At 45.2% G+C, this 27,446-nt stretch overlaps 1 protein-coding gene across 1 annotated transcript in view; it reads right to left on the bottom strand.

Moving 5' to 3' along the window:
• Positions 1-13,913: 13,913 nt before the first annotated feature.
• Positions 13,914-27,446, bottom strand: part of msh2 (mutS homolog 2 (E. coli)) — a 115,813-nt gene continuing 102,280 nt past the window's right edge. The window contains exons 14-17 of the mRNA XM_038813706.1: positions 21,380-21,627; positions 16,405-16,577; positions 14,351-14,596; positions 13,914-14,120 (exon numbers count right to left, since the gene is read on the bottom strand). Of these exons, the coding sequence (XP_038669634.1) occupies positions 14,426-14,596; positions 16,405-16,577; positions 21,380-21,627 (592 nt within the window). The 3' untranslated portion in view covers positions 13,914-14,120; positions 14,351-14,425. The remainder of the gene's footprint in view (positions 14,121-14,350; positions 14,597-16,404; positions 16,578-21,379; positions 21,628-27,446) is intronic.

The following is a 27,446-nucleotide window of genomic DNA, read 5'->3' as shown; positions in this document are numbered from 1 at the left end:
GGGCGAAATTCTCCGGCCCCCAGCAGGGTCGGAGAATCGGCTGGGGCCGCCGAAAATCCCGCCCCCGCCGTGGCAGAGATTCTCCGCCACCCGGGAATTGGCGCGGGTGGGAATCACGCCCCGTCGATCGGCGTGACGTCCGCGCCGATCGGCGAGGCCCCTGCGGTGATTCTCCGGCCCGCGATGGGCCGAAGTCCTGCCCCTGGGAGGCCTCTCCCGCCGCCAAGGTTTGAACCATCTCTGGTGGCGGCGTGACCGGGCTCCGGGGTCCTGGGGGGGGGCGCGGGGCGATCGGACCCCGGGAAGTGCCCCCACAGTGCCCAGGCCCGCGATCGGGGACCCCCGATCGGAGGGCGGGCCAGTGCCTTGGGGGCACTCTTTCTCCTCCGCCGCCGCCACGGCCTCCGCCATAGGGGAAGCGGAAGAGAATCCCTCAGCGCGCATGCGCAAAGGCCTATCGGCCAGCCCCGGTGCCGGGCGGCGGGCCTGAAAGGCCGCTGGTGCCGGTTTTGCCGCCAGTTGGCATGGTGCCAACCGCTCCGGAGCGGGCCTAGCCCCCAAAGGTGCGGAGAATTCATCACTTTTGGGGAGGCCCGACGCCGGAGTGGTTGGTGCCACTCCCCTACACCGGGACCCCCAGTCCCGCCGGGTAGGGGAGAATGCCGCCCCTGATGTGTGAAAAGCATTGACACCTGAACTTTTTTCTAAGAAGTGAAAGCTATAACTCTACTGAACAGTTTGAGTCAAAATATTTAACCTGAAACCAATATACCTTCATTTAATAATCAGACTCCAGTAATTTGACAAAGAGTCATCCAGACTTGAAACTCCCCTCTCTCTCTCTACAGATGCTGTCAGACCTGCTGACATTGTCCATTATTTTCTGTTTTTGTTTCAGATTCCAGCATCTGCAGTAATTGTCTTATATCTCCAATAATTTTAACTCATCTACAAGCAAATAATCAGGGGTAGACAGCAAGCCATGCAATTATTCCAGTTAACCAGGCACCACGCTACGAAAATTGGATAGGAATGTGGGAGGAAAGGAGCACGAGTAGGGAATTCAAGTCAAGCCTGTGACAGCTTTCGCTTAGATCATGGCTAATCTGGACCTCAGCTTCAAATTCCTCATTTGATCCATATAATTGATATCCTTAACAAAAAGCTGTTGATACCATTTGTATAAATATGTTATTTGTCCCAGCCTCCACAACTCTTCATGATGCTGAGTTCCAGATTTTCAGTGTAAAACTACTTTGTGATATCCGCTCTAAATAGCGTGACTCTATTTTTAAAATAGGGCCCCCTTGTTCTCAATTCCTTCATTAGAGGAAATGGTTTCTTTGTAACTACCCTATTGAAGACCTTGGTTAGATCGTCCCCTCAAACTTAAATTTAAGGGAATACAAAGGAGAAGTCCATCGTCTCCAGCCCAAACTTGTGCTTCAATTCCTGTGGGATAGCATGTAGACAGATCAACCTTGTCCAATCCTACATATTTTGCCTAGCTCCAATTTCAATGTCTAATGCCTGGTTCATACCTGTCGGCTAGTTTCTGGATGTGATTAAAACCTTTGTCGCAGGAACATAAGAAAAACTCTCAGGTTATTAACCAGGGTGGATATGTAATGAGCAGAAATCAATTACATGCACATTTTCAAACTTTAAGCAGTTTCCATAATCTAAGGGGAAGTCATTCACTAAAATCGCAGGCTGAAAACCTTTGTCAACTATTGGTTTCACAGTTTCGAAAGAAGTGATAAAAATCGGCAGTGTTTTCACCCAGTTCAAGAAGGTTATGGTCTATGATTTGTAGTAACAGAGGAACCTTTACAGTACAGCAAACTTTGCAATCACTCAGTGGAGGTCAGGACTCGCTGATGTGAATTTAAGTGTGCTGAAAATTCCTCATCCATGGGGTCGTTGTGTAGCCATTGCCTATTCCTGCTTTAATCCAATGTTATAATATAATTGATATTTTTGCTGAAATCGTTAAAAAGCATAAGACCTATGTATTCAGCAGACTGCCAAGATTAATAATTGCTACTGTTGAGCCTTTTATCACCATATTTGGGAAACAAATGTCTATGTTCTATTAAAATGCAGGTAGCATGTTTTTTCCGAATAGATCACAATGGTATGGAAATCACTAGTTCTGTAAACAAGATGTGACACTAAATATTTCTTTTGTAAAGCAATTCTAGATTTTATTCTTGTGCTATAGTCATTTCGCTAATATCAGGTTTTAGTCACCATTTGCTGCTTTGCAATCTATAATGGACATTATACAAAAGCCGAGGGAACTCTGCTGATTGGGAAAAACATTTAATCTGAAGCTCCGTAAGTCAGATGATTAATTCTATTTCATTAAGGGTTGAATTAAGCACAGGGCGTGCTTATTGATATCCTAACCACGAAGAAAAGGAAAATCTTGGCGACCTCTGTAACTGTCTGAAATTTGATTGCTGTTTCTTTGACTTGCTTGCCAGAAGAAACCATGAGTCCAGCCAAAAAGATAGGTTATGATCCAAAATATTAGCCCTATGAACTGGGAAATAAGTTGGCTCTGCAATTTCATTAGTGAACTTTTACTCTCCATTCTCATCTATCATTCTTTGTCTGGACTGTGAGTAGCATATGAGTCACATGATTCTGGGTTCAAGTCCCACTGCAGAGATCTGGGGCTGGATTCTCTGATTTGGAGACTATGTCCCCATGCTGGAGTGGGAACAGTGGCTTTTTACGCCAGGAAAACTGGCGCATAACGGCCACTGGTTCCCCATTTTGCTGGGGGATAGCAGGGAGGCCGTGTAGGGCACCTGGCTATAGCTGCCAATATGCCCTGGAGAATTGCCGGATCTGTGGCTGCGCATGTGCACAGCGGCGGCCGCGCTGTACTTCATGGCAGATGCCGCTCGCGGACCCGTCCCGCGAAATAGCCCCTCCCCTCGCCCCACCATAGTGCCCCAAGCCCTGAATGTGTCCACCCCTGCCCGCAGATCTGCCCTCCCCCGATTTTGACAGCGCTAGACTGAGTCCGCAGCCACCACGCCAAGTTTCCGATGGGCGAGACCACACGTGTCCCACGCCATCGGGAACTCGGCCGGTCGGGGATGGAGCATCGCTGGGCGGGCCTCAGCCAACGTACGGAAGCTGTGGTTTAGCACAGTGGGCTAAGACAACTGGCTTGTAATGCAGAACAAGACCAGCAGCACAGGTTCAATTCCTGTTCCAGCCTCCCCAAAGAGGCGCCAGAATGTGGCGACTAGGGGCTTTTCACAGTAACTTTGTTGAAGCCAATATTATTAACTAATCCCCCCCCCTCCATAATGTCCCTAACTCTGGTCCTGACTCAGCTCATCTACTGCCGAGATCATCATCTGTGCCTTTATCACCACTATACTTGATTTTTCTAATGCACTCCTGGCTGCTCTTCCATACTCTACTCTTTGTAAGCATGAGGTCATCCAAAATTCTGCTCCTGTCTCCTTACTCAGATCATTCTCCCTGTGCTCACTTGCCTACTCTGGCTCACAGTCAAGCAGCATCTCATTTTAAAATTCCCATCCTTGTTTTCAGATCCTTCCATGGCCTTGCTCCTCACTATTCCTTTAATCTCCTCCAGTGCCACAAATCTCTGACATATCTGCACTCACCTAACACTTGAGCAACTTAAATTTTAATCACCCCACTCTCACACTGGGGAGAGGGATGGAGTTGGTGGTGACCGTGCCTAGTCCCAAGCCCCAGAATTCCCTCCTTGTGTGTTGAGCCAGAGGAATGGGCGAGGTACTAAATGAGTACTTTGCATCAGTATTCACCAAAGAGAAGGACTTGGTGGATGATGAGCCTGGAGAAGGATGTGTAGATACCCTGGGTCACAGTGAGATCAAAAAGGTGTTGGGCATCTTGTAAAACATTAAGGTATATAAATCCCCAGGCCTGATGGCATCTACCTCAGAATACTGAGGGAGGCAAGGGAATAAATTGCAAGGGTCTTGACAGAAATCGTTGTATCCCCACTGGTTACAAGTGAGGTCCCAGAGGACTGGAGAACGGCTAATGTTGTTCCTTTGTTTAAGAACGGTAGCAAGGATAATCCAGGAAATTACAGGCCTTACGTCAGTGGTAGGGAAATTATTGGAGCAGATTCTTCGAGATAGGGTTTACTCCCATTGGAAGCAAGTGGGCGGATTAGCGACAGACAGCATGGTTTTGTGAAGCGGAGGTCGTCTCTAGCTAATCTGATCGAGTTTTTCAAGGAAATTATGAAGATAATTGATGAAGGTGGGGCAGTGGATGTTGTCCATGTGGATTTCAGTAAGGCCTTTGACAAGGTCCCTCATGGCAGACTGGTACAGAAGGTGAAGTCACAGGGGATCAGAGGTGAACTGGCAAAATGGCCACAGAACTGGCTCAGTCATAGAAGACAGAAGATAGCAGGGGAAGGGTTCTTTTACTCAATGAAACACTGTGACTGGTGGTGTTCCGTAGGATCAGTGCTTGGACTTTTGCTGTTTGCAAAGAACAATATATATAAATGATTTGATGGAAAATGTAATTGGTCTGATTAGTAAGTTTGTGGATAACAAAAATGCTGGTGGAATTGTGGATAGTGATAAAGATTGTCAGAGGATACGGCAGGATATAGATCGGTTGGGCAGAGAGATGGCAGATGGAGTTTAATCTGGAAAAATGTGAGGTGATGCATTTTGGAAGGTCTAATACAGGTGGGAAATATACAGTAAATGGCAGAACCCTTAAAAGTATTGACAGGCAGAGGGCTCTGGGTGTAAAGGGCAACACGGTAGCATGGTGGTTAGCATAAATGCTTCACAGCTCCAGGGTCCCAGGTTCGATTCCCGGCTGGGTCACTGTCTGTGCGGAGTCTGCACGTCCTCCCCGTGTGTGCGTGGGTTTCCTCCGGGTGCTCCGGTTTCCTCCCACAGTCCAAAGATGTGCGGGTTAGGTGGATTGGCCATGCTAAATTGCCCGTAGTGTCCTAAAAGGTTGGGGGGGGAAGTTGTTGGGTTACGGGTATGGGGTGGATACGTGGGTTTGAGTAGGGTGATCATGGCTCGGCACAACATTGAGGGCCGAAGGGCCTGTTCTGTGCTGTACTGTTCTATGTTCTATAGGTCCACAGGTCACTGAAAGTGGCAACGCAGGTGGAGAAGGTAGTCAGGAAGGCATTCAACATGCTTGCCTTCATCGGCCAGGGCATTGAGTATAAAAATTTGAAAGTCATGCTATAGCTGTAGAGAATCTTAGTTTTATTTTAAAATTTAGAGTACCCAATTATTTATTTTTCCAATTCAGGGGCAATTTAGCGTGGCCAATCCACCTAACCTACACATCTTTGGGTTGTGGGGGTGAAACCCATGCAGACACGAGGAATAGGGAATCTTAGTTGAGCCACATTTGGAATATAGTGTTCAATTACCAAAAGGATGTGGATGCTTTGGAGCGGGTACAGAAGAAGTTGCCTGGTATGTAGGGCATTAGCTATGAGGAGAGATTGGATAAACTCAGTTAGTTCGCACTGGAATGATGGAGGTTGAGAGGCGACCTGAGAGAAGTCTACAAAATTATGAGGGGCATGGACAGAGTGGATAGTCAGAAGCTTTTTCCCAGGGTGGAAGAGTCAATTACTAGTGGATACTAGTGGGTGCAAAAGGCAAAGTTTAGAGGAGATGTGCGAGGGAAGTTTTTTTAAACAGAGGGTAGTGGGTGCCTGGAACTCGCTGCTGGTGGAAATGGTGGCAGCAGGGACGATAGTGATGTTTAAGGGGCATCTTGACAAATACATGAATAGGATGGAGATAGAGGGATACGAATCCTGAAGGTTTTAGGTTAGACGGGGAGCATGGTTGCCACAGGCTTGGAGGGCCAAAGGGCCTATTCTTGGGCTGTACTTTTCTTTGTTCTAGATTTCTCTACCTCACTTTGCTCTTTTAAGAGACTCCTTGAAACCTGCCCAAGCTTTTGATCATCTGCTCTTCTGTGCTCCTTATGTGGCTCAGTATCATGTTTTGTTGTAATTAAAGGTGTTATGTAAATACAAGTTGTCTTATGTTGTTGTAACCTATGGAAGCTAAAATTTTGATGCAAATAGCCTACTTTCATAACTTCTTATGTAAGCAGCAGAAGAAAAATAACAATTTTCAAATAACTGACCTGCAGTCTCTCCAAGCAAGCACAAGAGACAGATTTGAATTGTATTCTGGACTGGGAATTCAAATCTGTGTTTGATGAGGTGTGAGGAGAATAAAAATGTACTCATTATACCATTCTTGTAAAAACAAATACAAGGCAATAAAAGCCTACCTATCCATTGGGTCAGAGAGACAATAGGCAATGTTGTAATGCTGTGATACAGAATACATTATCTCCTTTAACGAGAAGCTGCTTACATTTATAAACGGTGCCAATAATTTTATATATGATTGGAAATGGTGCAGTCCTCTGATATGAAATTGTTTCCCAGTCCAAAGACCTTTGTGAGATTGCAGTGTTTCCACAATACCAATTGATTAGAGGTGCAACTATCATTCCAGAAGCAGCAGCGAAAGGACTTATCTTTTAAGGTATTTATTCTCTGTCACATCCAAACCAGTCGACCTTTTATCATACACATGTCAAACTGATTACTTGCTGGTCAAGTACCTCAGAGTGAGATGTCTACAGAACCATTGAGTCAACTGTACAGTTACGGGATGGTTGAAATTGGATTCTGCATCACTCTTCAGTGTTCAAAACAAAAGCATCATTCGGTGGCCATGTTTCCATGTAAATTAAGCCACTGAGATCTTGCCGATACAGGTCGGAACTAGACCTTAATGCCTGAAAATGCTGGATCGTATCCCCACAGGTTGTGTTATGAGATATCCATTATTGTTTATTCCTTCAAGTATAATTTCACTGCACCATTCAAAAATATATTTTTTATCGTGAATAAATTGGTGTGCAGCAAATATGGTTCGTCATTGAAATAACCCATGAAAGTTCTTTATTTTAACAGAAGGATATGAAAGCTTTAGTAAATATCAACTTTGAAACATACTTCAACATCTATTTATAATCAAGCCGCATCCATTCTTTAATGAGTACAACAATCTCTCTAATCATACCCACTATGCCCTCCACATCCCCATGACGCTTTATAGCCCCAGGTTTATCTAAACCTTTTACTCTGGGGGATGGTGGTGGTGTTGGGGGAGCATATTTGAAGGCTGGCACAAAAAGAAACTGAATTTTTTTTTTTAAAGCTGAGGTTTTAAGGAAAGAAACAATTTCTGATCAAAGGTATAGCAATACTAGAGCAATATGTTTTTAAGTTAAAAAAAGTAATAAAAATGACTCTCACTCGCACACACACTTTACTTCTACCCCACCTGGGCCCGCCTGGACCTTTCGTTCCCTGAGCCCGCCTGAACAGTTTTTTGTCAGCTTGACAACCCCTTGACAGCTTGGCAGTTCTTTGACTGCATGACAGTTTTTTGACAGCATGGTGGTTCCTTGATATTTTGACATCTTTGACAGAATGAACGCTTGACAGTTTTTGACAGTTCTAATTAGTTGACACAAAATCATGTTTACTTTCAGCAATCCCAACGGGTGCCTTCTCTCTCTCAAAAGGTGCCTCCGAATAGTATCCCAGGACCAGATCAAAAGAGGTACCTTAGCTCTCCAAAAGAGTACCCTGACTATTCAAACAAATCCATAATGTTCAGACCTCCTCCTACATGAACTAATCTGCACATTCCACAATCCTGACCTACCAAATCCCACTTCAGTGGAGTCAGCTGCTGATTGAAACAGGCAGCTGCCTCCGCGAACCGAGCGTACGCAAACCCTGATCCCGCCCTGTGAAAATTGAACATGTGTGGGTGTGAGACATAGGATTTCTGGGTTCCATCCACCCGTTCATCCATGAGAGAGAGAAAATTGACCGTACTCTGACTCCTGAGGTACATCATTTCAATCTTTCTCCAATCAAGCAACTGCTGTTTACCATTCAACATTCGACTTTCTATCTTTCCTACTACATTTCTTCTTACAACATACATGAGCTGGCCTAACAAGCACCATATCGAGAGCTTTATGAAATCTACCTTTACCACAACCACTACACTTCTTTTGCCTATCAAACTGATAATTTCTTCAAAACAATCAAGCTTGAAATTATTTTCAACAAATCCATGTCGGTTTTCCTCGATTAGCCAACACATTTCTGAACGCTTACTAATTTCAGTTCGATTTGTGAGAATGTGAATTTGGCCATATCGACATTAATAGTTTATAGTTATGCATTTTATCCTTTTCTGCTTTCTTTAATAATAATAATCAATAATCTTTATTATTGTCACAAGTAGGCTTACATAACACTACAATGAAGTTACTGTGAAAATTCCCTAGTCACCACACTCCGGCGCCTGTTCGGGTACACAGAGGGAGAATTCAGAATGTCCAAATTACCTAACAAGCACATCTTTCGGGACTCGTGGGAGGAAACTGGAGAACCCGGAGGAAACACACGCAGACACGGGAAGAACATGCAGACTCCGCACAGCCGGTGACTCAAGCCGGGAATCGAACCTGGGACCCAGGCGCTGTGAAGCAACAGTGCTAACCACTGTGCTACCATGTATGGGACGGGATTCTCCGTTTTGCCAGCCCCCGGGGGTTTCCCGACGGTGTGGGGCTGCTCCACAATGGGAAACCCCATTGACCGGCCGGCGTAATGGAGAATCCAGCCGGAGGGTCAGGGCAGAAACATGCTTCAGTTTATATATTATGGGGGAATTGAAGAATTGGGGCCAGAGCTTCTTCTTATTTTTCCCTGATTCATTTTAACTGAGTATGCTTATTCACAGGACCCAGTAACTATCCACGCTGCTTTTTCTTTTAGCAGCAACAATGTTTCTGCAGTTTTCTTGAACAAATACCACATATCCTCCTCAAACACATACGTTCTCACTTCTGCCATAATTTGTAAATACCAATGTAAAGCATGGTTAACTCAAATGCCTTTCGAAGTTGATGGTTTTGGTAATATAAACAAAAGTGCAGATTTGACTTTGATTTTTACCCATTGCTTTCCTAATGCTCTGGTTGCCAGATGTGCTCATGAATCCACGCAATGCTGAATGGCAGCCTGCTCCAAGGTAGAACTTTAATGGTTGTAAATGAAACCGTCCCAGTCGCTATAATAAATAATGACTTTGCTTCTGTCGGTAGAAATGTCACATTAATGGATAAGACTTATGGTGACCCCCCATAAGAGCAGTAATTACTGCAATGTGGATGCATAATTCTTGAGTTTTGATCTTTTTATAGTCATACGTTTATTAAAAATAAATTCTGCATTTCACTATTTATCAGTCCCAAATGAGTTGTAAAGTTTCAAGTAGGAAACAATATTATGAGACCATGAAGACTCACTACTCCGGAGTAAAACTTACTTGATTGCTAATGTTTCTAGCAGTTTACTTCCTCTACTGGTATGTATGATTCTCGGAGGGTGCTGAGCGTTCTCTGCTGTCTCACCCAAGGGGTGGGTGTTTCTTAAGTAAACGAGACAATGAATGTCATTAGGGTATTCAATCATGGACCTCACCACAAACCAGTCCAATTCTATTCCAACTCAACAGTCACACACTTTTGAAGACCCAGTCCGGAGGTCGACAAAGAAGCTGGAGCGGTTCCTGTTGGGTGGCAGGATGGCACAATCTTCCACTTTTCAGTTCATTATGTAACTGAGAGTAGATCGGCGAATTACCTGGGGGGTTGGATGCGGGATGTCAGCCACCCCGCCACTATCTCATGGGCTCGAAGGTGCAGACATCATATTTAAAGGGAGCCCGACCAGTCATTCACTCAATGCAGCACAGGGGCTCCACTCTTCCGGAGTCCTTGTGGCTCTGCAGCTTATGCTGGAGAAGCTGGGTAGCTGTCAGCAACCACATACCAGACACATGAAGGTGCCTCCAGCTTTGCCTTTTGCTTATCTCTAGATAAGAACACAACCGGTGATACACCAATGGTCAGACCAATGCTCTCCGTTGCAGTAGGCCCTGTTCACCAACATCTTGGCCTTTTGGAGGCCCCGCTGCCTCTTGCTACTCATGACGATGCTCCTCCTGGCCCTGTGCCAACTGGTGACAGACCCTCCTTCTCTTCATCTGGATGAGAGTCATTACTAAGGTATGGATAACCTGCAACATCAATATTTCAGTGGATCCGTGAACAAATCAAAGTGATACATTTAGTGAGCCTGACCTTTCCAGGTTTCCCTTCATTTCAAAGCCAGCAGGCCAGTGCTAAGACCTTTGCCTGGCCTGTCTAGTCAGAGTAAGCCCACCTCACCCCTTCCAGAAGGATACCCTGGAGGAACAGAGATGAGTGTTCCTCCTGTTCATACATGACACTGCATGGATACATTGCTCTTTAACCAGGGTGACAAGACCCATATGCCCAAAGCTTCCGACACTCTTCTGCTCGCCTACACTACCCTTGAGACTCCAGAGAGACCACTGTCTTGGCAGCATAGAAAGACTAACCACATGAGTCCTTGACAGGCATAACCATTCACCTGGGAGGATGGAAGTTTGGAATCACAAGCTGGCTGCATTCCACCAGTTGTGCCCCTTGGAGGCATCGATTTCCCTCCCTCCATCCCAGCCTCTTACTGCAGCAGATAACACCTGGCACAGAATGAACGTCAGCTCTACACTTTGCTGGGATCTCAATGTTCTGAGCGTCTCACCATAGAGAGAATACAATTGAGCATAGTTGACATCCAATTGTCTCATAATTATTAGTGTGTCCCATTAATCAGTCACTTGCACTAACCTTAAACTCCACCCACCTGAAAAAGCTCTTCTCCTCGGATGTGATGCGTCCTGCAAAATAGGTCTGGATAAATGCAGGGTAGCCTGAATTTTGTTCCCGTCACTCCCAGGTGGCATACAATGCTCCCAACCATTATCCTGCTGGTTTACTCCAAGTCACACTGCTGTATTACAAGTGTGCAGCTGTAAGCATCCTAGTCAGGGTTCATTCAAGGATGCACCCAGAGTAGGTGGAAAGGCAAAAATGGTATTCATCAGTCATCCCTTGAGGCATTAAAGCAACCTGAGTCAATACAGAATTTTGAGTAGCTAACGGTGCCAAGCTTGCGATCTTATCACGCCCTTCCTGCCTTAACTTGGTGGAACCTGCTTCCACATCACAACGTACATCGGTAGCAGCAATGGCTACATTTTCTTATGGATACATTGCTCTTTAACCAGGGTGACAAGACCCATATGCCCAAAACTTCCGACACTCTTCTGCTCGCCTGCACTACCCTTGAGACTCCAGAGAGACCACTGTCTTGGCAGCATAGAAAGTTTACAGTTTGTACTCACCCGGCTCGTGAATACATCTCTTTCAAGCGAAAGCAGTACCATCATAGACCTCCTGCCTCAAAGAAGCAACTCATTACCAGCCCACCTTTCTCCAACCGAGTTGTGTAACCCCACTGGATTTGCCTTTCCATTACTTCGGAAGTCGATAGGTCCGACTCCTGTTATCCGGATTGGGAGCAAAAATTCAGCCCATTGTTTCCATCTCATCACTAATGACCACTTGAAGCAGCAGATACTGACAGCAATCCAGACTAGGACCCCTAGTTTATTTCTATTTCCTATCCCAGAGGCATTGAAACAATTCTAATTTACTTTAGCCCAGATAATACAAAGACCCCAAAGAGTTACTTATCAGAACTGTCAAGAGGAAATTAGCAGCAAAATATCTGACCACAAAATATGCAGTTGTACTGAGTGTTGTGCAATAAGCCTGGTCAGCTTAAAAATTGTTTTTTTTTAAATTAAAAAAACAAACAAATGGCCTATTTTGATACATCGCTCTTAACACAGCTCAATTTGTTTAAGCTCCACTCTTCATGATCCTAAATTTGATTTATTTCTTTGTTGGCACAGCTTAACATAAACAAGCTGTTTGAATTATTTAAACTTGCAGAACAAGTGGAAGCAAACAGGCTTGAGATGTCAGGTCAGCAAGTTAATGAGGTTGGAACGGACGAGACCTCGGCTGTGTCAGGTCTCCATGCCAAGGGCTATTATAGTTTCACTTCAGTGTCATTTTATATCTCTAGCATGGGTTGGCAGAATTCCATCATCAAAATCAATTTTTCCCCCTGAAATTAATTTTTTAAAAAGCAAAAAATTACATCCTCAAACAGGCCAAAACACTGAAGTGAGAATCAAACGTTTAACAATTAATCAGGGACAAATTTATGCGTGTTTTTAAAAAGCAAACACTATACTCCAAAACAATTAATTAAGTACTAATCAAGAAAATCAATTTTCAATTAAATGTATTCACAAAACGTAGATTGAATGTTTGTTTAAATAAATGTGGATTTTATAATGTCTTTAATTAATAAGATTAAAGAGATACGACATTGAAGCTGTTTGTCTAAATGGAGTTGGAAGACAGGTCTGCATGCATCAGAAGGGATTTGCTTACAACTGGAATAGGTCAATGAGAGTTAGTGGGCATTCCAAAGATCAGGTGTAAATAAAAAGGACATGCGGTTATCTGCTATGACAAGGCTGTGATTTGTATTCCTAATGGAGTTGATGGAAATAAAAATCAGGCTATTTCTGTATGGACAGGTGGTGCACAATCTCAGTTCCAGCCTTTCAGTGGGGCAAGGTTCCCGTAGGCATTGTTACAATTTCTGCACTGGAAAGAGATGACTTACCCAAAGGAAATTAAATCTTGTCCCCTGGTTTAAGATTTTTACTGTAGCTAAAATCCACACAAATCAATCATTAATTAACAGGCAACTAATACAAATGAAAGAAAGTGTTCAGAAGACATCATATACGGCTTAAAATTAAATGGGAAAAGTCCCATAGCGAGCGCATTTAGCTGTTTCCCGGCACTTGCAGCGCCAAGAAACACAAAGCTATACAACGGCACTCGCATTACAGAAGGGGCCTCAGTGGGGCACGCACAGTCAAGCCGCATATAGCATCGTTTGCTACACCGAGGAGCTCTGCTCGCTGGGAGTCCTCAGTGTAGTGAGAGATTGGGGCACCATTTTTAAATGGCATCCCGATCTCAGAGGCTCGCCCCCGAAGCAATTTTCTCTGTAAAGACTGCGCCCATCATGTTTGTCCCATGTCACAAACTGCATTCCCTTGCCAAATAATACATTCCCTTCTCTAGCCAATGTTTCAGAATGAACAAGACTGTTCTCAACCTGTGCTCTCGGCACGGTTTGACTCAGCTGAGCTCCCAATGCCTCTTCCACAAAGACCGCATATCTCCACATCTACAGCATCACCTGCCTCCACCCATCTATTGAAACTAGACTCAGGACTCAACTATTCAAATACTCTTTTTTTTTGTCCAACTTCAGTTCATCCAAAGTTCTGTCCATATTATCCCACATCAAGCACCCATTTGCCAGTCTTCCAGTCAGCTGAGATCTTGGATTTAAAATTCTCATGTTTAAAGACCATTATATGGCTGCACTTCTTCCCATCTCTGTAATCTCTCCCAGCCCACAACCTTCAGATTCTGATCACTTGTGAATTTGTCTCTTCCTTCGTGCAACTATCGCCGGCCATGCTTTGATAGATACTTGGGAATTCTGTACCTAAACCCCTACATTTCCCTCGCCTCTTATCCTCCTTAAAACTTAATCTCTTTTAATCATCCCTCCTAATATGCCCTCCATTGGTTCATTTCTTTTGATTACATTTCCATGAAGCATCTTTTCCCCTGGTTAAGGTGTAATGAGTTCCAGCATTTGCAGTTTTTCCTTTTTATTTTACTGAACATCACATGCTGTCGGCCATCTAATTTGTTCCAGTCACAAAAGAAACAAACAACAGGAGATTTTATTAATTTTATTGAAAATCTCATCTTCCAGAAGAAAATTAATTATAAAATTAAATGCAGTGTGGACTCACATCGCAGCTACAGTGTGCAGCATAAATGGTATCAAGCAGAGCTTGGCAAGAACAGCACTCCTCCAAACTGTGCCCTATTTCACATCTGAATTCAACCTGGGAATTGTTGACACATATATGGTTGCTGTACTCGTGAAAAAGACTGGCTTTACTATTCCCCAAAAAACATGTCTTTCTTGCTCTCAAGATAACAACCACTTTATTACAATTTATGAACTAGACACTTCACATGTTCACAGAGGCAATAACATAGTGTTGACTGTGAGGGAAGGAATTACATCTTCATCTTCATGACTGGCCATGCTATGGGTGGCATCCACGTTATAGATACTTTTGTTCTCCTCACGCCTCTCTTCTCCCCCCCCCCCAACCCCATCACATTTAAAACTATACACCTCAGTATATTCTGTGAAGTTAACTTTAAAACCATGAACTTATGCCAACACTATGGATCTTGAGATAATTTTGTTGATAAAACCATTATTCTGTGCCAGCACTTCAGACTTTAGCTTCATCAACTTCTGCTTTACATCTTCCTCAGACATATCAGTAATGGGTAAAGCTCTGATTTTTGACAGAAATTCGGCAATGATCCTTTCACCATCCTACAAAATAGAAGGGAAAATATTATTTATGTTGTTGAATTACAGTATACCCCTCTGGCCACAATGCTCTATTACTCTTTAATTATGTATTAATCGGTACCTCATATGACCACACAGATACTAAGCATTCCAGGCTAATTATTTTCCCTAGTGAGTCTACTGTTGCATTAAATTAACCCACAAAATATTGCCCACGACTGACTCTTCCCCATGAACATTTTCAGTGGCCTGGCGCCTACAGAAAAGACTGATTAACATTCTCAGTGTGTGCAATCATCTTAATATTGTAACCACTAACGCTGAAGAAAGTTGTGATCTTAAAAGGAAGGACAAGAGTCTGAAGATATCACTAGTACCAATTTCCAAGATCACATTATTGCAATTAAAAATAATTATCATCCTTTCATTTGGCAATGTTTGGTTGAAATTATTTGTTTAAATAATTTATTGGCAGGTGGTTTTGCAGCTACGGGGTACCGAGCTCCAACTTTTGCTCAATCAGAGTGAAGAGTTCCTGTGCAGATAGGCCTACTGATGAAGGTGGTCATGATGACTACTTCCAGTCTACTGGGTCACTAAGTGGTCGCCTGGATTGAAATCCTGAAAACGATTCTGGGCCCCATGTACAAAAACTGTACTCCTGGCTCAGAGGCTGGATTCTCCGACCCCCTGCCGGGTCAGAGAATCGCCCGGGGGGGGGGGTGTGAATCCCGCCCCGCCGTCTCCGGCACCAGAGATTCGGCAGGGGCAGGAATCGCGCAGCGCCTGTTGGCGTGCCCCCCTCCCCCCCGGGCGATTCTCTGGCCCGTGATGGGCCGAAGTCCCGCTGCTGTAGTGCCTCTCCCGCCAGTGTGAATCAAAACACCTCGCTTACCGGCGGGACTGGCGGCACGGGCGGGCTCCAGGGTCCTTGGGGGAGGGGGTGCGGGGCAATCTGGCCCCAGGGGGTGCCCCCACGGTGGCCTGGCCTGCGATCGGGGCCCACCGATTGGTGGGTGGGCCCGTGCCGTGGGGGCACTCTTTTCCTTCCGTGTTGGCCATGGACTTCACGATGGCGGACGCGGACGTGACCCCCTCCCCCACGCTTGTGCGGGGATGATGTCAGCAGCCGCTGACGCTCCGGCGCATGCGCGGACTTCCACCGGCCAGCGAAGTCCCTTCGGCCCAGGCTGGCGTGGCGCCAAAGGCCTTTCCCGCCGGCCGGCAACCACTCCAGCGCAGGCCTAGCTCCTCAAGGTTAGGGCTTGGCCCCTAAAGGTACGGAGAAATCCGCACCTTTGGGGCGTCCCGACACCGGAGTGGTTCACCCCCCCGCCCCGCCGGGTAGGGAAGAATCCCGGCCCAGGTTTTTATAAAATGAACATTCCTCTCTATAAGTAGTTTTTGATGAAACAAGAGAATATTGCAGTTGAAATCCAATGTGACACGAGTACAATGCATGTCGCCCTCTTCCTGCTGACTTATGGGGTTCTCATTTAATTGGATTTCATGGAGATCGAACCATAGGATAAAACTCTGTATGATGCAGGATTAATTAGACTGAGATGGCCCACGTGGAGATAAAGGCCGTATCATACTGATCATGGTACAAGGTATTCTTCTGGTCGTGTTTGAAGTACTTAAGACAGAGCAAAGAACAACAAAGAGTAGGATCCACCCAATTCTGTATATGATCTTTGAGTACTTCATGGTAATGCCGAGTCCATTGTAGAAGTGCTCTCCGCCTCAGCACTGATATTCCTCACTTCTGAAATGTAAAATAATTCTAAATAATTCAGTGTCTAAACTCCCTTTGTTCAGTCACAGACCTGCTTTTCTTGGCGGGATTTCTTAGCTGCAGGCCCTTGATCAGAATCTTCAGAGTTCCCTGTAGTTTGGAACGCCTCGAGCTCCATGGCTTTGTCCTTAGCACTTTGAATAACATGTTTAGGAAACTGAGCAAGCTCAGCCACATGAATCCCAAAACTCTGGTCACAAACACCTGCAAATAAAATTTGAAACATGTTTAAAGCATTCAAAACCATACAATTACTGGATGCCAAGAGGTTAAGAGTGCAATCATGGAAGTTGTAACAATGAAAAGCTTAATTCCCCGTGTTCTGGAATTCAAATTATGTAATGTTTATATAAACAAAGCTTAGCAAGATTTGAAATATTTGCCGGACATCAATGCAGTTTCCACGAGTTGGCAATAGCACAATTGGCCGGATGAACTGGATTATAGTATAGTTTCAAGTTTCAATTTATAAGAATTCAATAAGATTCCAGGATCCAGCAACAACAAACTTGAACTGCTGAATGCAACTACCCAAAAAACAATCTCAGAAATGGTTACAGCACCTAAGTAGGCCATTCAGTCCACATGTAGACTTCAGCTTAAACTGCTATCCTTTGGTTCTCGACCCTTCCAGCAAGGGGAACAGTTTTCCCCATCTACTTTGTCTCATGATTTTGAACACTCCTATTCAATCTCCTCTCAACCGTCTAATTTCTAAGGAACATTTCAGCTGGTACTTCACTGGGAAGTGCAGCTCCAGGCTGAGGGAAATTATACCCTGTTAACACATTGCACTCCTGGGAAGCACGACACTTAAGTAGCTGAAACGAGAAGTTGGAAAACATTTCTATGTCTACAGCAAATGGCCAGTTAATATCCTTCGCACAATTCTAGTTATCTCCTTTGCTTATTCATCAGCGATTCATCAAGCAACTGCAGGACCTACAAAGTTAGAAGTGCATTATTAACATTAAACTGTCGATGATGAAATGTTTAAAAATTCAAATTGGTGGACTTCAACAAGTATGAGTTGGTCTTCCAGCTAGAAAGGCTCCTGAAGTTTCAGGTCAGAGGCAGGATATTTATTATTAGCGTTGAACATTTACAAGCTATAAGAATACGGGGTGAGTCTGAAAAAGGAAAATACTGAGGCTTACATATTTGCCAAAATAAACTGATTTCCGAAATCCAGTTGCGATGTAAAACACAAAACAAAAGCTAATGCGATCCTCCTGCAGTTGTGGTACTGTGCCATACAACTCATTTACGATTAACTAGCACGCCTTTGCAGAGGAGGCTGGAGGTGATCATTTTAAGTTCTGGCATTGCCTGCTGTACTGCATATTTAGAGGTCAGCCACATCCTTATTGGAAGTGTCCTATCCACTGCTAGAAACAATCAGTTTATAGCTAATGGTTATGCATCACTGGCTTGGTCACCAACACCTGACTGCAGTAATAGTGCAAGAGAACTAAAGGCTCTCCCGCCTGGTCCCAACTGGAAACAGAAATTGATTTGTCCTGAAGAAAATATAGGAAAATAAACACCTTCCACGACAATGCATAATCCTCTCTGCCATCCCACTGCATCACTTCTGGATCTCATAGCATTTCAGTACTTTTAATTCATTTTATTTTAATCAAAATAAAACTCTCACAAATTGAACACCAATTCTAGGTAAATTGCTATGACAATATGATCAAGGCTCCCCCCCCCCCCCCCCCCCAGCGAACATCCCCGCGAGGACATTGGTTCCGGTCCTGGTGGGGTACAACCTGTCCTGGTACCACTTTCCCCAGAATCAGTCCCAATCCCTCAGGAATCTAAATCCCTCCCTCCAGCACCAACTCTCCAGCCACACATTCACCTGGTCTACTCTCCTATCCCTGATCTCGCTAGCATGTGGTACTGGAGGTAAGGAATAGAATAAAATAATATTCCACATTTGTTCCGATTTCCAGAACCCCAAGTCAGTGATAAAAGCATTCTAGAGGAAACCAGATTAAGCGATTTGAGTAAAACCTATTTTGATAGCCTCCTGTCCAGCTCATATAAAACAGAAAGATTAGTACTTCAAAATTAAAATTCAAACTCAAAGTACCCATTACAGAGCAACAGTCAACAACGCAAACAGAATGCTGAACAATATTGTCAAATGAGTTGACTCGATATAGTCTGAAGCCAAATTCGGAAACTATAATGGTCTGGTCAGATTACACCTTAAATATTGCATTCATTACGAGCTGCCAACTCACACGGTTAGGCTCTGAACCATTGAAATGGTAGAGAAAAGCAACAAGACTGACTCTTAATATTAGAAGACTGAGTTGAGAAAAGGACTTCTGAAATTTGAAGGGAAGCAAATGAGCAGACATTTTGCACAGGAGTACAAGATTAAATGATAGAAAAAGTTAATCATCATGACTACTTTAATTGACCCAGGATAAGGGAGCTTGGTACAAACTGGCAAAATGCAAACTCAGAAAATGCTGACACTACTGCTTCCCTGTAGAAATAAACACTCAAAATATTCATGAAGCAGTTCGAGGCTATGATGGCCAGGAAGAGGGAGGAGAGCCCAGAGGGTGTTATGGAAAAATTAACTACAATATGGAAATGTGTTCTCCTTCATCTTTTGTTTTCACATATGATGATTGACCACATAAAGAAGGTACAGGTGGGACAGCCGACAGCCAAGAACCAAGGGGGCAGAAAGCCAAAAGGGGAAAAGTGGGGTGGGGGGGAAGAAAAACAAATTGAAGTTGAAACAACCTGATAGAGGAATGGAGGAGGAGGAGGGTGAAAAATGAATCGACAGCTTTGAGGTCTTGTGAAGGCAAAATATATTAACAAGCACAAGATGTTTGGGCTGTGTGCAGCAGATGCAGCTTTGAAGATACTCTGAACTCAACATGTTGTTCTTAGTTACAAATGTTTCCTTCCCACATTAATTATATGCTTCAAAATGAGGGGGCCTACACAGACTTGCTGGGCTTTAAATTACCCAGCACCAACTGCTTTCCTGAAATGGTGACACTCTCACAAACGCTCAGAATGAGCTGAACCCCAGGTCTCCAATCCTCCCACTCTAGCTGTGTGTTACTCATTCTGCTTTTATTAGTCAACAGTAATTACCTTGTGTTATATCCATTTATAAAACAGGGGCCACTGGCGGCATTTTTAAAACAATTAGGATTAACATTTTTATCCAATTTGCTCTGCCTCTAATTTTTAATGTCACATTCAACCACTGATAGATCCGGCTGAGGCAGTCGCACGAACCAATTCCTGAACACAAGTGCCGGAAGCAGCCGATCAACAGCACCAGAAACCTCGTCATCCACTCTTTACACTGCTGCACCGAACTGTTTCTCCATTACACCCAAAAAAAACCATTTATACTGCACTCCCACCCCCCCCCCCAATGTTAGAGATGAAAACAAATATTTGTCATTTTAAGTATCAAAACTTCATTCCTCCATGGAGCTTTGTGAATTCAGGAGTCTGACAGTCACATTTGTTCGATTCAACAGTAGCATACATTTACAGGTCGTGTTTTCCCTTCAAGTCCTGTTGGGCATTTATTAAAATATGTCAGTCGCTGTGCCAGTAGTGGGTACGAGATAGTAAATCAGCTAGAGACCCATAGGCACAAGTAGAACCTCTGGAACAGGTATTGAAATGTTCAGCCTAAATATCAATGGAAAAATGACATTATCGAAAGATTTCCAAACCTATGGGCACGATTCAACAGAAAATTTCTAAGTGGTTTTGGTCATATTTGGCAAAGTGTTTTTCGACGGCCGCATTGGCGTGATCGCGGCACATATTCAATGGTACTTATGCAAAAATAAGCCCCACGTGAATCTCGACTGGTTGTCTCGCCGCCTGTTTTGCTGGACTAGCCCCTCAGCGTCTCGCCGCTAACATGGGGAAGCTACTTCTAAATACTCCTTCACCACCAGTCAACACACAAGCATGGCAGCACACAGACCTGCTCCTCGCTTTGGCAATGCCAACCTGGCCAGGCTTCTCAACGCCGTGATGCATGACGGGATATCCTGTTCCCTTGAGGGGGCTGCAGGCCCAGCAGCAGGAACAGCAACACCGCCTGGAAGGCAGTGGCAGCAGCTGTCAGTGCGGGCAGCATGACCAGCGTTCAATGTTGGAAGACCAACAGCCTCCACCGGGCTGCAAGCTAAGTTATCACCTTTCACCCCCGACGAAGCCCAGCCACCCCAGCATTGGGGCAGCAGCTCCGGTGCCCTTGAACTGCATGCCGGAAAATGGAAATAGCTACTCACCTCCCCTCAGCAACTATTGCACGAGCCTCAGGTTTTTATAAAGGAGTACTGAACAACGTCCAGATGATTTCTCGCGGGCGAGTCAAGTAATTCCTGGGAGGCCGCTGCATTCAACTTCAATCTCACAAATGAGATTGAAATGAATGCAAATGAGGGTTAATGATAATCTCGCCATCTTTTGCGAAGACCCGGAGCTCGCCATCAACAACGGGCCATGCTCTTCCACCGAGGTGGAATTGCAAACTGGTTCGAGCTCGGCATGAATCTGGATTTTGGCCTATCCTGCTATTTACCCAGTGCGCGCGGATCTGCGCCACGCGCAAGGCAGTGGCTGAATCACACCCTTTATCTTGTAGCTATGACCTCATTTATTGTGGAAATTGTTCCACCCAAAGGTACATTTTCTCCATTTGCCTTTTCAGAACAGACAAACCCAATAAAATTCTGAGAAGGGGGCAAATGTAAAGGTATTGTCTTGTCTGTAGGGATATATTTTGTAAATACATGAAAGGAAATCATTCACTCACTAATGCAGAAAGCGGTTTATGTGGCACAATTAACCAGCAATCTGCTGCACTCTCGTAGACCAATTGGAAACTTTGGAATATGCATGATTGTCATTAACCTGTTCTATGCAATACCATTTAGAGAATAGAGTAAAAATCATTTCAGAGTTGGTGCCGCTATACGTTTGTGCTTTACCTTTCTTTACACGGTACAGCATGGTTAGTGTTTCATCTGTGGTTAGCGCAGTCACATGCAAGTTGTTGACTGTTGCCACTTGGTCAGCCAGGACAGTCAACTCGTGGAAATGAGTGGCAAACATACAAAATGCACAAATCTTGGTGGAAATGTATTCTGATATGGCCCAGGCCAGGCCAAAACCATCATATGTAGAGGTGCCTCTTCCCAATTCATCGATGATAATTAGGGAATTTTCAGTCGCTGATCTGGGAAACAATAATAATGTTAAAGTTAGTGCCTCCTCTTCTGGGGACCAAAAGGTGAGTCAAATTCAACCATCAAAAGTTACATGTATATTATTCATAATGGTTTTCTATCCTTGCTAACCACCTACATTCTACTTGGCAGGTTACAAGAAACGAAACTCCTGTAGCCTCCTATCTCTCCTCAGAGCAATCTGCATTTTCTCCTTGTTAGTACTGAATCCTGCAGACGAGCCAACACCTTTTCCCTGCAATTTCACTGTCCTGAAATCAAGGCTTCACAAGTTGGGAGTGATTTTCAGCCTGCGTTCGCTGTCAGCGAGAATGGCAACGTGGAAGGAAAATCCCATGAGAATCGGAAATTGCAATTAGTGTCGGCACGATCGCGTTTTCCGATTTCCAGGTCCCTCACCAGTGACATAACGAGGTTCACACCAAGAAAGATGTGAAAATATTTAAATACATTTTAATATACTTACTGAGCCTCTCCCGCCACGATTCCCACCTCACCGAATATTCATAGCTCGCCGACATGGTTTACACCAGGGTCTGGAAAACGAGAATCAGTCGAGGAGGTTGTGTCCGGGGGCACATGAGAAGAGTATAGCACGGGGGGGGGGGGTACATTCTCGGGCACTGTGACGGGGCGGACCCTCTGGGGAGCGCTGTTGTAGCAGGTTCCATCTGCTTTTTCTTGCAGGGTGGGGGGGTTGAGTGCGCTGATGAGGGCGGTGGGGTGGAGCTGGTGGTTGGGGAGTGGGGAGGAATACCCCTATTCTACCCCACCTCCTTTACCTGCCTCTCCAACTATATAATTGATTACATCTCCAAACCTCTTCAGTTCTGCAGAAGTCATATGGACTTGAAACGTTAACTTTGTTTCTCTCGACACAGATGCTGCCAGAACGCTGAGTTTATCCAGTATTTTCTGTTTTTATTTATGGTAGAATTTCCTATAGGACAGCTTTGTACCTTAGCTTCTGTCCTCAAGAGCAGTGAAGTCTTCGTCTCAGGATAAGAGGACAGCCATTTAGGAAGGAGATCATGAGAAGCATAGTTATTCAGTTGCGAATCAGTGGAGCTAAGATCATAAATAGGAGCACAATTCTCTACCTTATAGGGCTAGGTGCGCTATTGTTGAGTCAAAAATCTAGCAATCCCATTCTTGAATAGAATGTTAAAACAATCAAGGGATATGGGGATAAGATAGGAATGTGAGGTTGATGTCGAAGTTCAGCCATAATCTTATTGAGTGGCAGAGTGGTCTCAAGGCTATGGCCTACTCCTATTTCTAATGTGCTTGAGTCAGGGCTCTGGGTTCAAGGTAGCACAGTGGTTAGCACAGCTCCAGGACCCCAAGTTCGAGCGGAGTCTGCACGCTCTCCCCGTGTCTGCATGGGTTCCCTCCGGGTGCGCTGGTTTCTTCCCAGTCCAAAGATGTGCAGGTTAGGTGGATTGGCCATGCTAAATTGCCCTTAGTGTCCAAAAAGGTTAGGTGTGGTTATTGGGATAGGGTGGAGGCAGGTGCTGAAGTAGGGCGCTCTTTCCAAAGGCTGGTGCAGACTCGATGGACCGAATGGCCTCCTTCTGCACTGTAAATTGTATGATTCAGGAGCGTTTATTTAGCAAGAATTGGGCTATGAACATTTTATTCAAGAAAGGAAGAAGCTGGATCTTATCTGAACATGCTGAGAATTTTATTAGGCAATCCAAAATCAATAAAAAGCTAAAAATATAGCATCAGCCTGGGAGATTTTCAATTATCTGTCCGGGTAGGGTGTCCTCTGTTGCAGCAGATAATTAAAGTTTCACTGCATGCCTTTTTGGATTTATTCTATGGAAACCATTTGCAAACTGCTGACTCAATGCCCCAAATCAGATCTTTGTGAACAAAATGCTGACAAGATTAGCTCCTATTCTCATCTTGTACTAACAGAAGCCACAAACACAGGCTAAGTACAGAATGGGAAAAAAAACCACAATATTGCAAATGCTGGAAATCCGAAATAAAAACAAAGTGTTGGAACAATTCAGCAGGTCAGACAGCAACTGATAGTGAGTTTAGAAAAGCAAAAATGTATTTTCTTAAGGCATATTTAGAGGATCTGAAAAGAACACAAAGTTAGCAGGTTGGTACAGTAATGAAATGAAATGAAATGAAATGAAAATCGCTTATTGTCACGAGTAGGCTTCAATGAAGTTACTGTGAAAAGCCCCTAGTCGCCACATTCCGGCGCCTATTCGGGGAGGCTGTTACGGGAATCGAACCGTGCTGCTGGCCTGCTAGCAATGCATGCTGAATTTGCTGGTGATACAAAGATAGGCAGGTGTCATAACCCCCCTCGAGGACCACGTGGAAATCATAATTGACCTTCCCATGGGACTCGTGGAGTATGAGAGGGCCACGTATCTGGGGCTCGTTATGTACTAATATCAGCTACTTCTCCCAGCAAGGACTGTACTGGGGGTGATATGCTGCTTTGAGCAGAACTGTGTAAATAGTTTAATAAATTAATGTTCATTTACCACCGGCGTCCTCAAGTTGCTAAACTGACGACGAGGATGAAAGGAAACTCTGGTGTCGCTCGTAGAACCGCCTGACTATCTGAAGTTTCGGGACGCAACATCGTAACCATTTAAAGATGCTATTATTTGGAAAGTTGGAAGCCTTTGACACAGGCCTGGAATATTGGAACTAGCATGCAGAGCACGAGGTACTTTTCCAGACAAACAGGATTTTGGGGGAAGACGATCAGGCAGTCCTCCTCCTAACCGCTTGCGGGGCCCAAAGGATCTGACCTATCCAGCAGCGCTGGACTCCAAATATTTTGATGAACTAGTCGCATTGGTTTCAGAACACCATGACCCCAAGCCTTCCACAATTATGCAGCGGTATCATTTTAATAGAGCAGTGCGGTATCTGGGCAAATCAGTTACTGACTTCTTGACCCGCTGAACATGTCTGGCTGAACACAAGAGTTCAGCCGCCCCGCTCTGAGATGCTGAGGGACCGGCTCATATGCGGCATCAATAACACAGCCACAGAGAGGAAGCTATTGGCGGAACCCACCCCAGATTTCAAACAGGCCATTGAACGTTCACTATCCCGAGAGTACACAGAGGAGTCCATGAATTATGGGGTTGACTCTCCCCCTTTCTTCTGGACCCCCTCGGCATCACAGGTTGGTGTTGGTCTGGCTGGGCTTCCTCCAAAAGGGCAGCCTCAAAGGCAGTTCCGCAAAGTTGAGATCTCAGATGCTAGCGGTGACCGGTGGGATACCTCCCGAGGATGATGGGGACAGACGGTGCATTGCCAATTGTGTGGGGGACGAATTCGTGACATCAGGGCCGCCAGATTCGATGCAGAGCACAACGTCCACAGCAACCACTCAGATAGCTGTGGACCAGGGTTTAGCACGTGGGCACCCTGGATGAGGAGGACTGTTTAATGCAACTGAACTGTGTCATGGCTCCAAAAGTAGCACCCATCTAGGTCATGCTACTGGTTAATAGTCCATACAAATGGACACTGGTGCTGCCATCTCCATTGTGGACCTCTGCACATTTCTGTGGCTTCGGCAGGGATCATGCCACTGATACTTTGTGATACTAAAGCGAGATTGGCAACCTACACCGGGGAGTCTTTCAAGATCATGGGGACCACTGTGACTCCTGTAACCCATGGGTAGCATTTGGTTCGCATTCCTTGGCTGTGGTGCAGGGACTGGGATCAAATTTATTGGGGCGAGGCTGGTTAAGAATCCTCCGGTTCGACTGCAAACAGGTCTTTCAAAATCTCGACTACATGCTGAGTAAATACTCTTGAGGTGTTCCAGGAGGGCCTAGGTAGGATAACGGACACCAAGCCCAGGTTCAACTCTGATATTTTAGGGCAAGGCTTGTTCCTTATGCTTTTCTAGGAACTTTGATGCCTGCAGGATTTGGGGAGGCATATGCCCAATTCAGTGTGTGGAATGGGCTGGACCTATGTTGCCGGTAATGAAGTCCAACAACCTGTCCGTCTCTGCAACGATTTTAAACTCACCGTGAATAGGTCCTCGCGACTGTACCGGTACCTTATGTCCCTGGGTAGCGGATTATAATAATCTTTATTGTCACGAGTAGGCTTATATTAACACTGCAATTAAGTTACTGTTAAAATCCCCTAGTCACCACATTCCGGCGTCTGTTCGGGTACACTGAGGAAGAATTTAGAATGTCCAAATTACCTAACAGCACGTCTTTCGAGACTTGTGGGATGAAACCAGAGCACCCGAGGAAACCCACGCAGACAGAGGGAGAACGGGCAGACTCCACACAGACAGTGACCCAAACCGCGAATCAAACCTGGGACCCTGACGCTTTGAATAGTCATAACCACTGTGCCACCATGGCGCCCTAATAGGTCAGATTGGCTGGAGGATGCTCCTTCACGAAGCGGGACATGAGCTATGCTTACCTGCATGTGGAGCTAGACCCAGAGTCCAGAAAGTTTGCCACCATCAATACCCATTGGAGGTTGTTTGAGTACAGCCACCCCATTTGGGGTTTCATCCACTCCGACGATTTCTCAGTGGGTGATGGAGAACATCTTGCAAAGCTGGCAGTCTATTTGGACGACGTGCTCATCACGGGATCCACAGAGAAGGAACATATGGACAAACTACAGGAAATATTCCGGCTGTTTTCCCTTGTAGGAGCAAATGTGTGTTCTGCGCGAGAGCGGTGACCTATCTCGGTTACAGAGTGGACGTACATTTAGTGGAAGATAAGGTTTGCGATATAAAAGGAGCCCCGACTCCGAAGAGCACCACTGAGCTCCGGTTATTTTTAGGTCAAGTCAACTACTATGGGAAGTTCATTGCCAACTTGGTCACTCTGTTAGCTCTGCTCCACGTGCTATTCAGGAAGGACCAGGAACGGTACTGGGGCCCTTTGCAGGAGAAAGCATTTGCTGCTATTAAGAAGCTTCTGTCTTCTACACAGCTTCTTGCACGTTATGATCTGCCTAGGCCCCTAACCTCGACATGTGATATCCCCCCCCCCCCCACTGCATCTAGGCAGTGCTGGCCCATGGCTGGGATGACGGCATAGTACGCCCATTGTGTTCGCTTCAAGAACTCTGGCAGACACAGAGTGACGCTATGCTCAAATAGAGAAAGACAGTTTGGCGGTGATCTTTGGGATAGAAATGTTCCACCAGTACGCTTATTGGCAACATGTCGTCATTGTAACCGACCACAAGCCGCTGCTCATCCTCTTCAGGGAGATAATGGAATTCCACCAATCGCATCAGCTAGGATCCTGCATTGGGCGCTCCTGCTGACCGAGTACGAGTATCCATTCTAGCACCTCCCGGGCAAGCAAATTGCTCAAGCAGACGACCTCAGCTGTTGTGTGAGCACCCTGTCCCCACCTGCGGCTGATGAGGTAATTGCAATGCTCAGTTTCATTGACACCAGGCTGGTGATGGCTGCGCAGGAGAGCATGTGGACACAGCGAGACTTGGGATTGGCGAAGCTTTGCTTCATTCTGTTGAGCGGCAGGAAAAAGGAGGCCTTCCAGTAACCCTACAGCCTTTCGCCCGTAAGTTGGGCGAGCTCGGTGTAGAAGATGGCGTCCTATTACGGGGAACCTGCATGGTTATCACCCCCACAGAGTCAGGATACCCTTGTACAGGACCTTCAGTGGCCACCTGGGAGCATTTAAATCTAAATGTTGACCCGCAGTTATGTCTGGTGGCCAGATATCGATAGGGACATGGAAAGGGTCGTGCGAAGCTGTTCAGTGTGCCAGGAGCATCTGAAACTACCACTGACAGC

This window comes from Scyliorhinus canicula, chromosome 1, assembly GCF_902713615.1.
Source record: "Scyliorhinus canicula chromosome 1, sScyCan1.1, whole genome shotgun sequence".
Taxonomy (NCBI): domain Eukaryota; kingdom Metazoa; phylum Chordata; class Chondrichthyes; order Carcharhiniformes; family Scyliorhinidae; genus Scyliorhinus; species Scyliorhinus canicula.
This window is presented reverse-complemented; position numbering and strand designations above follow the sequence as displayed.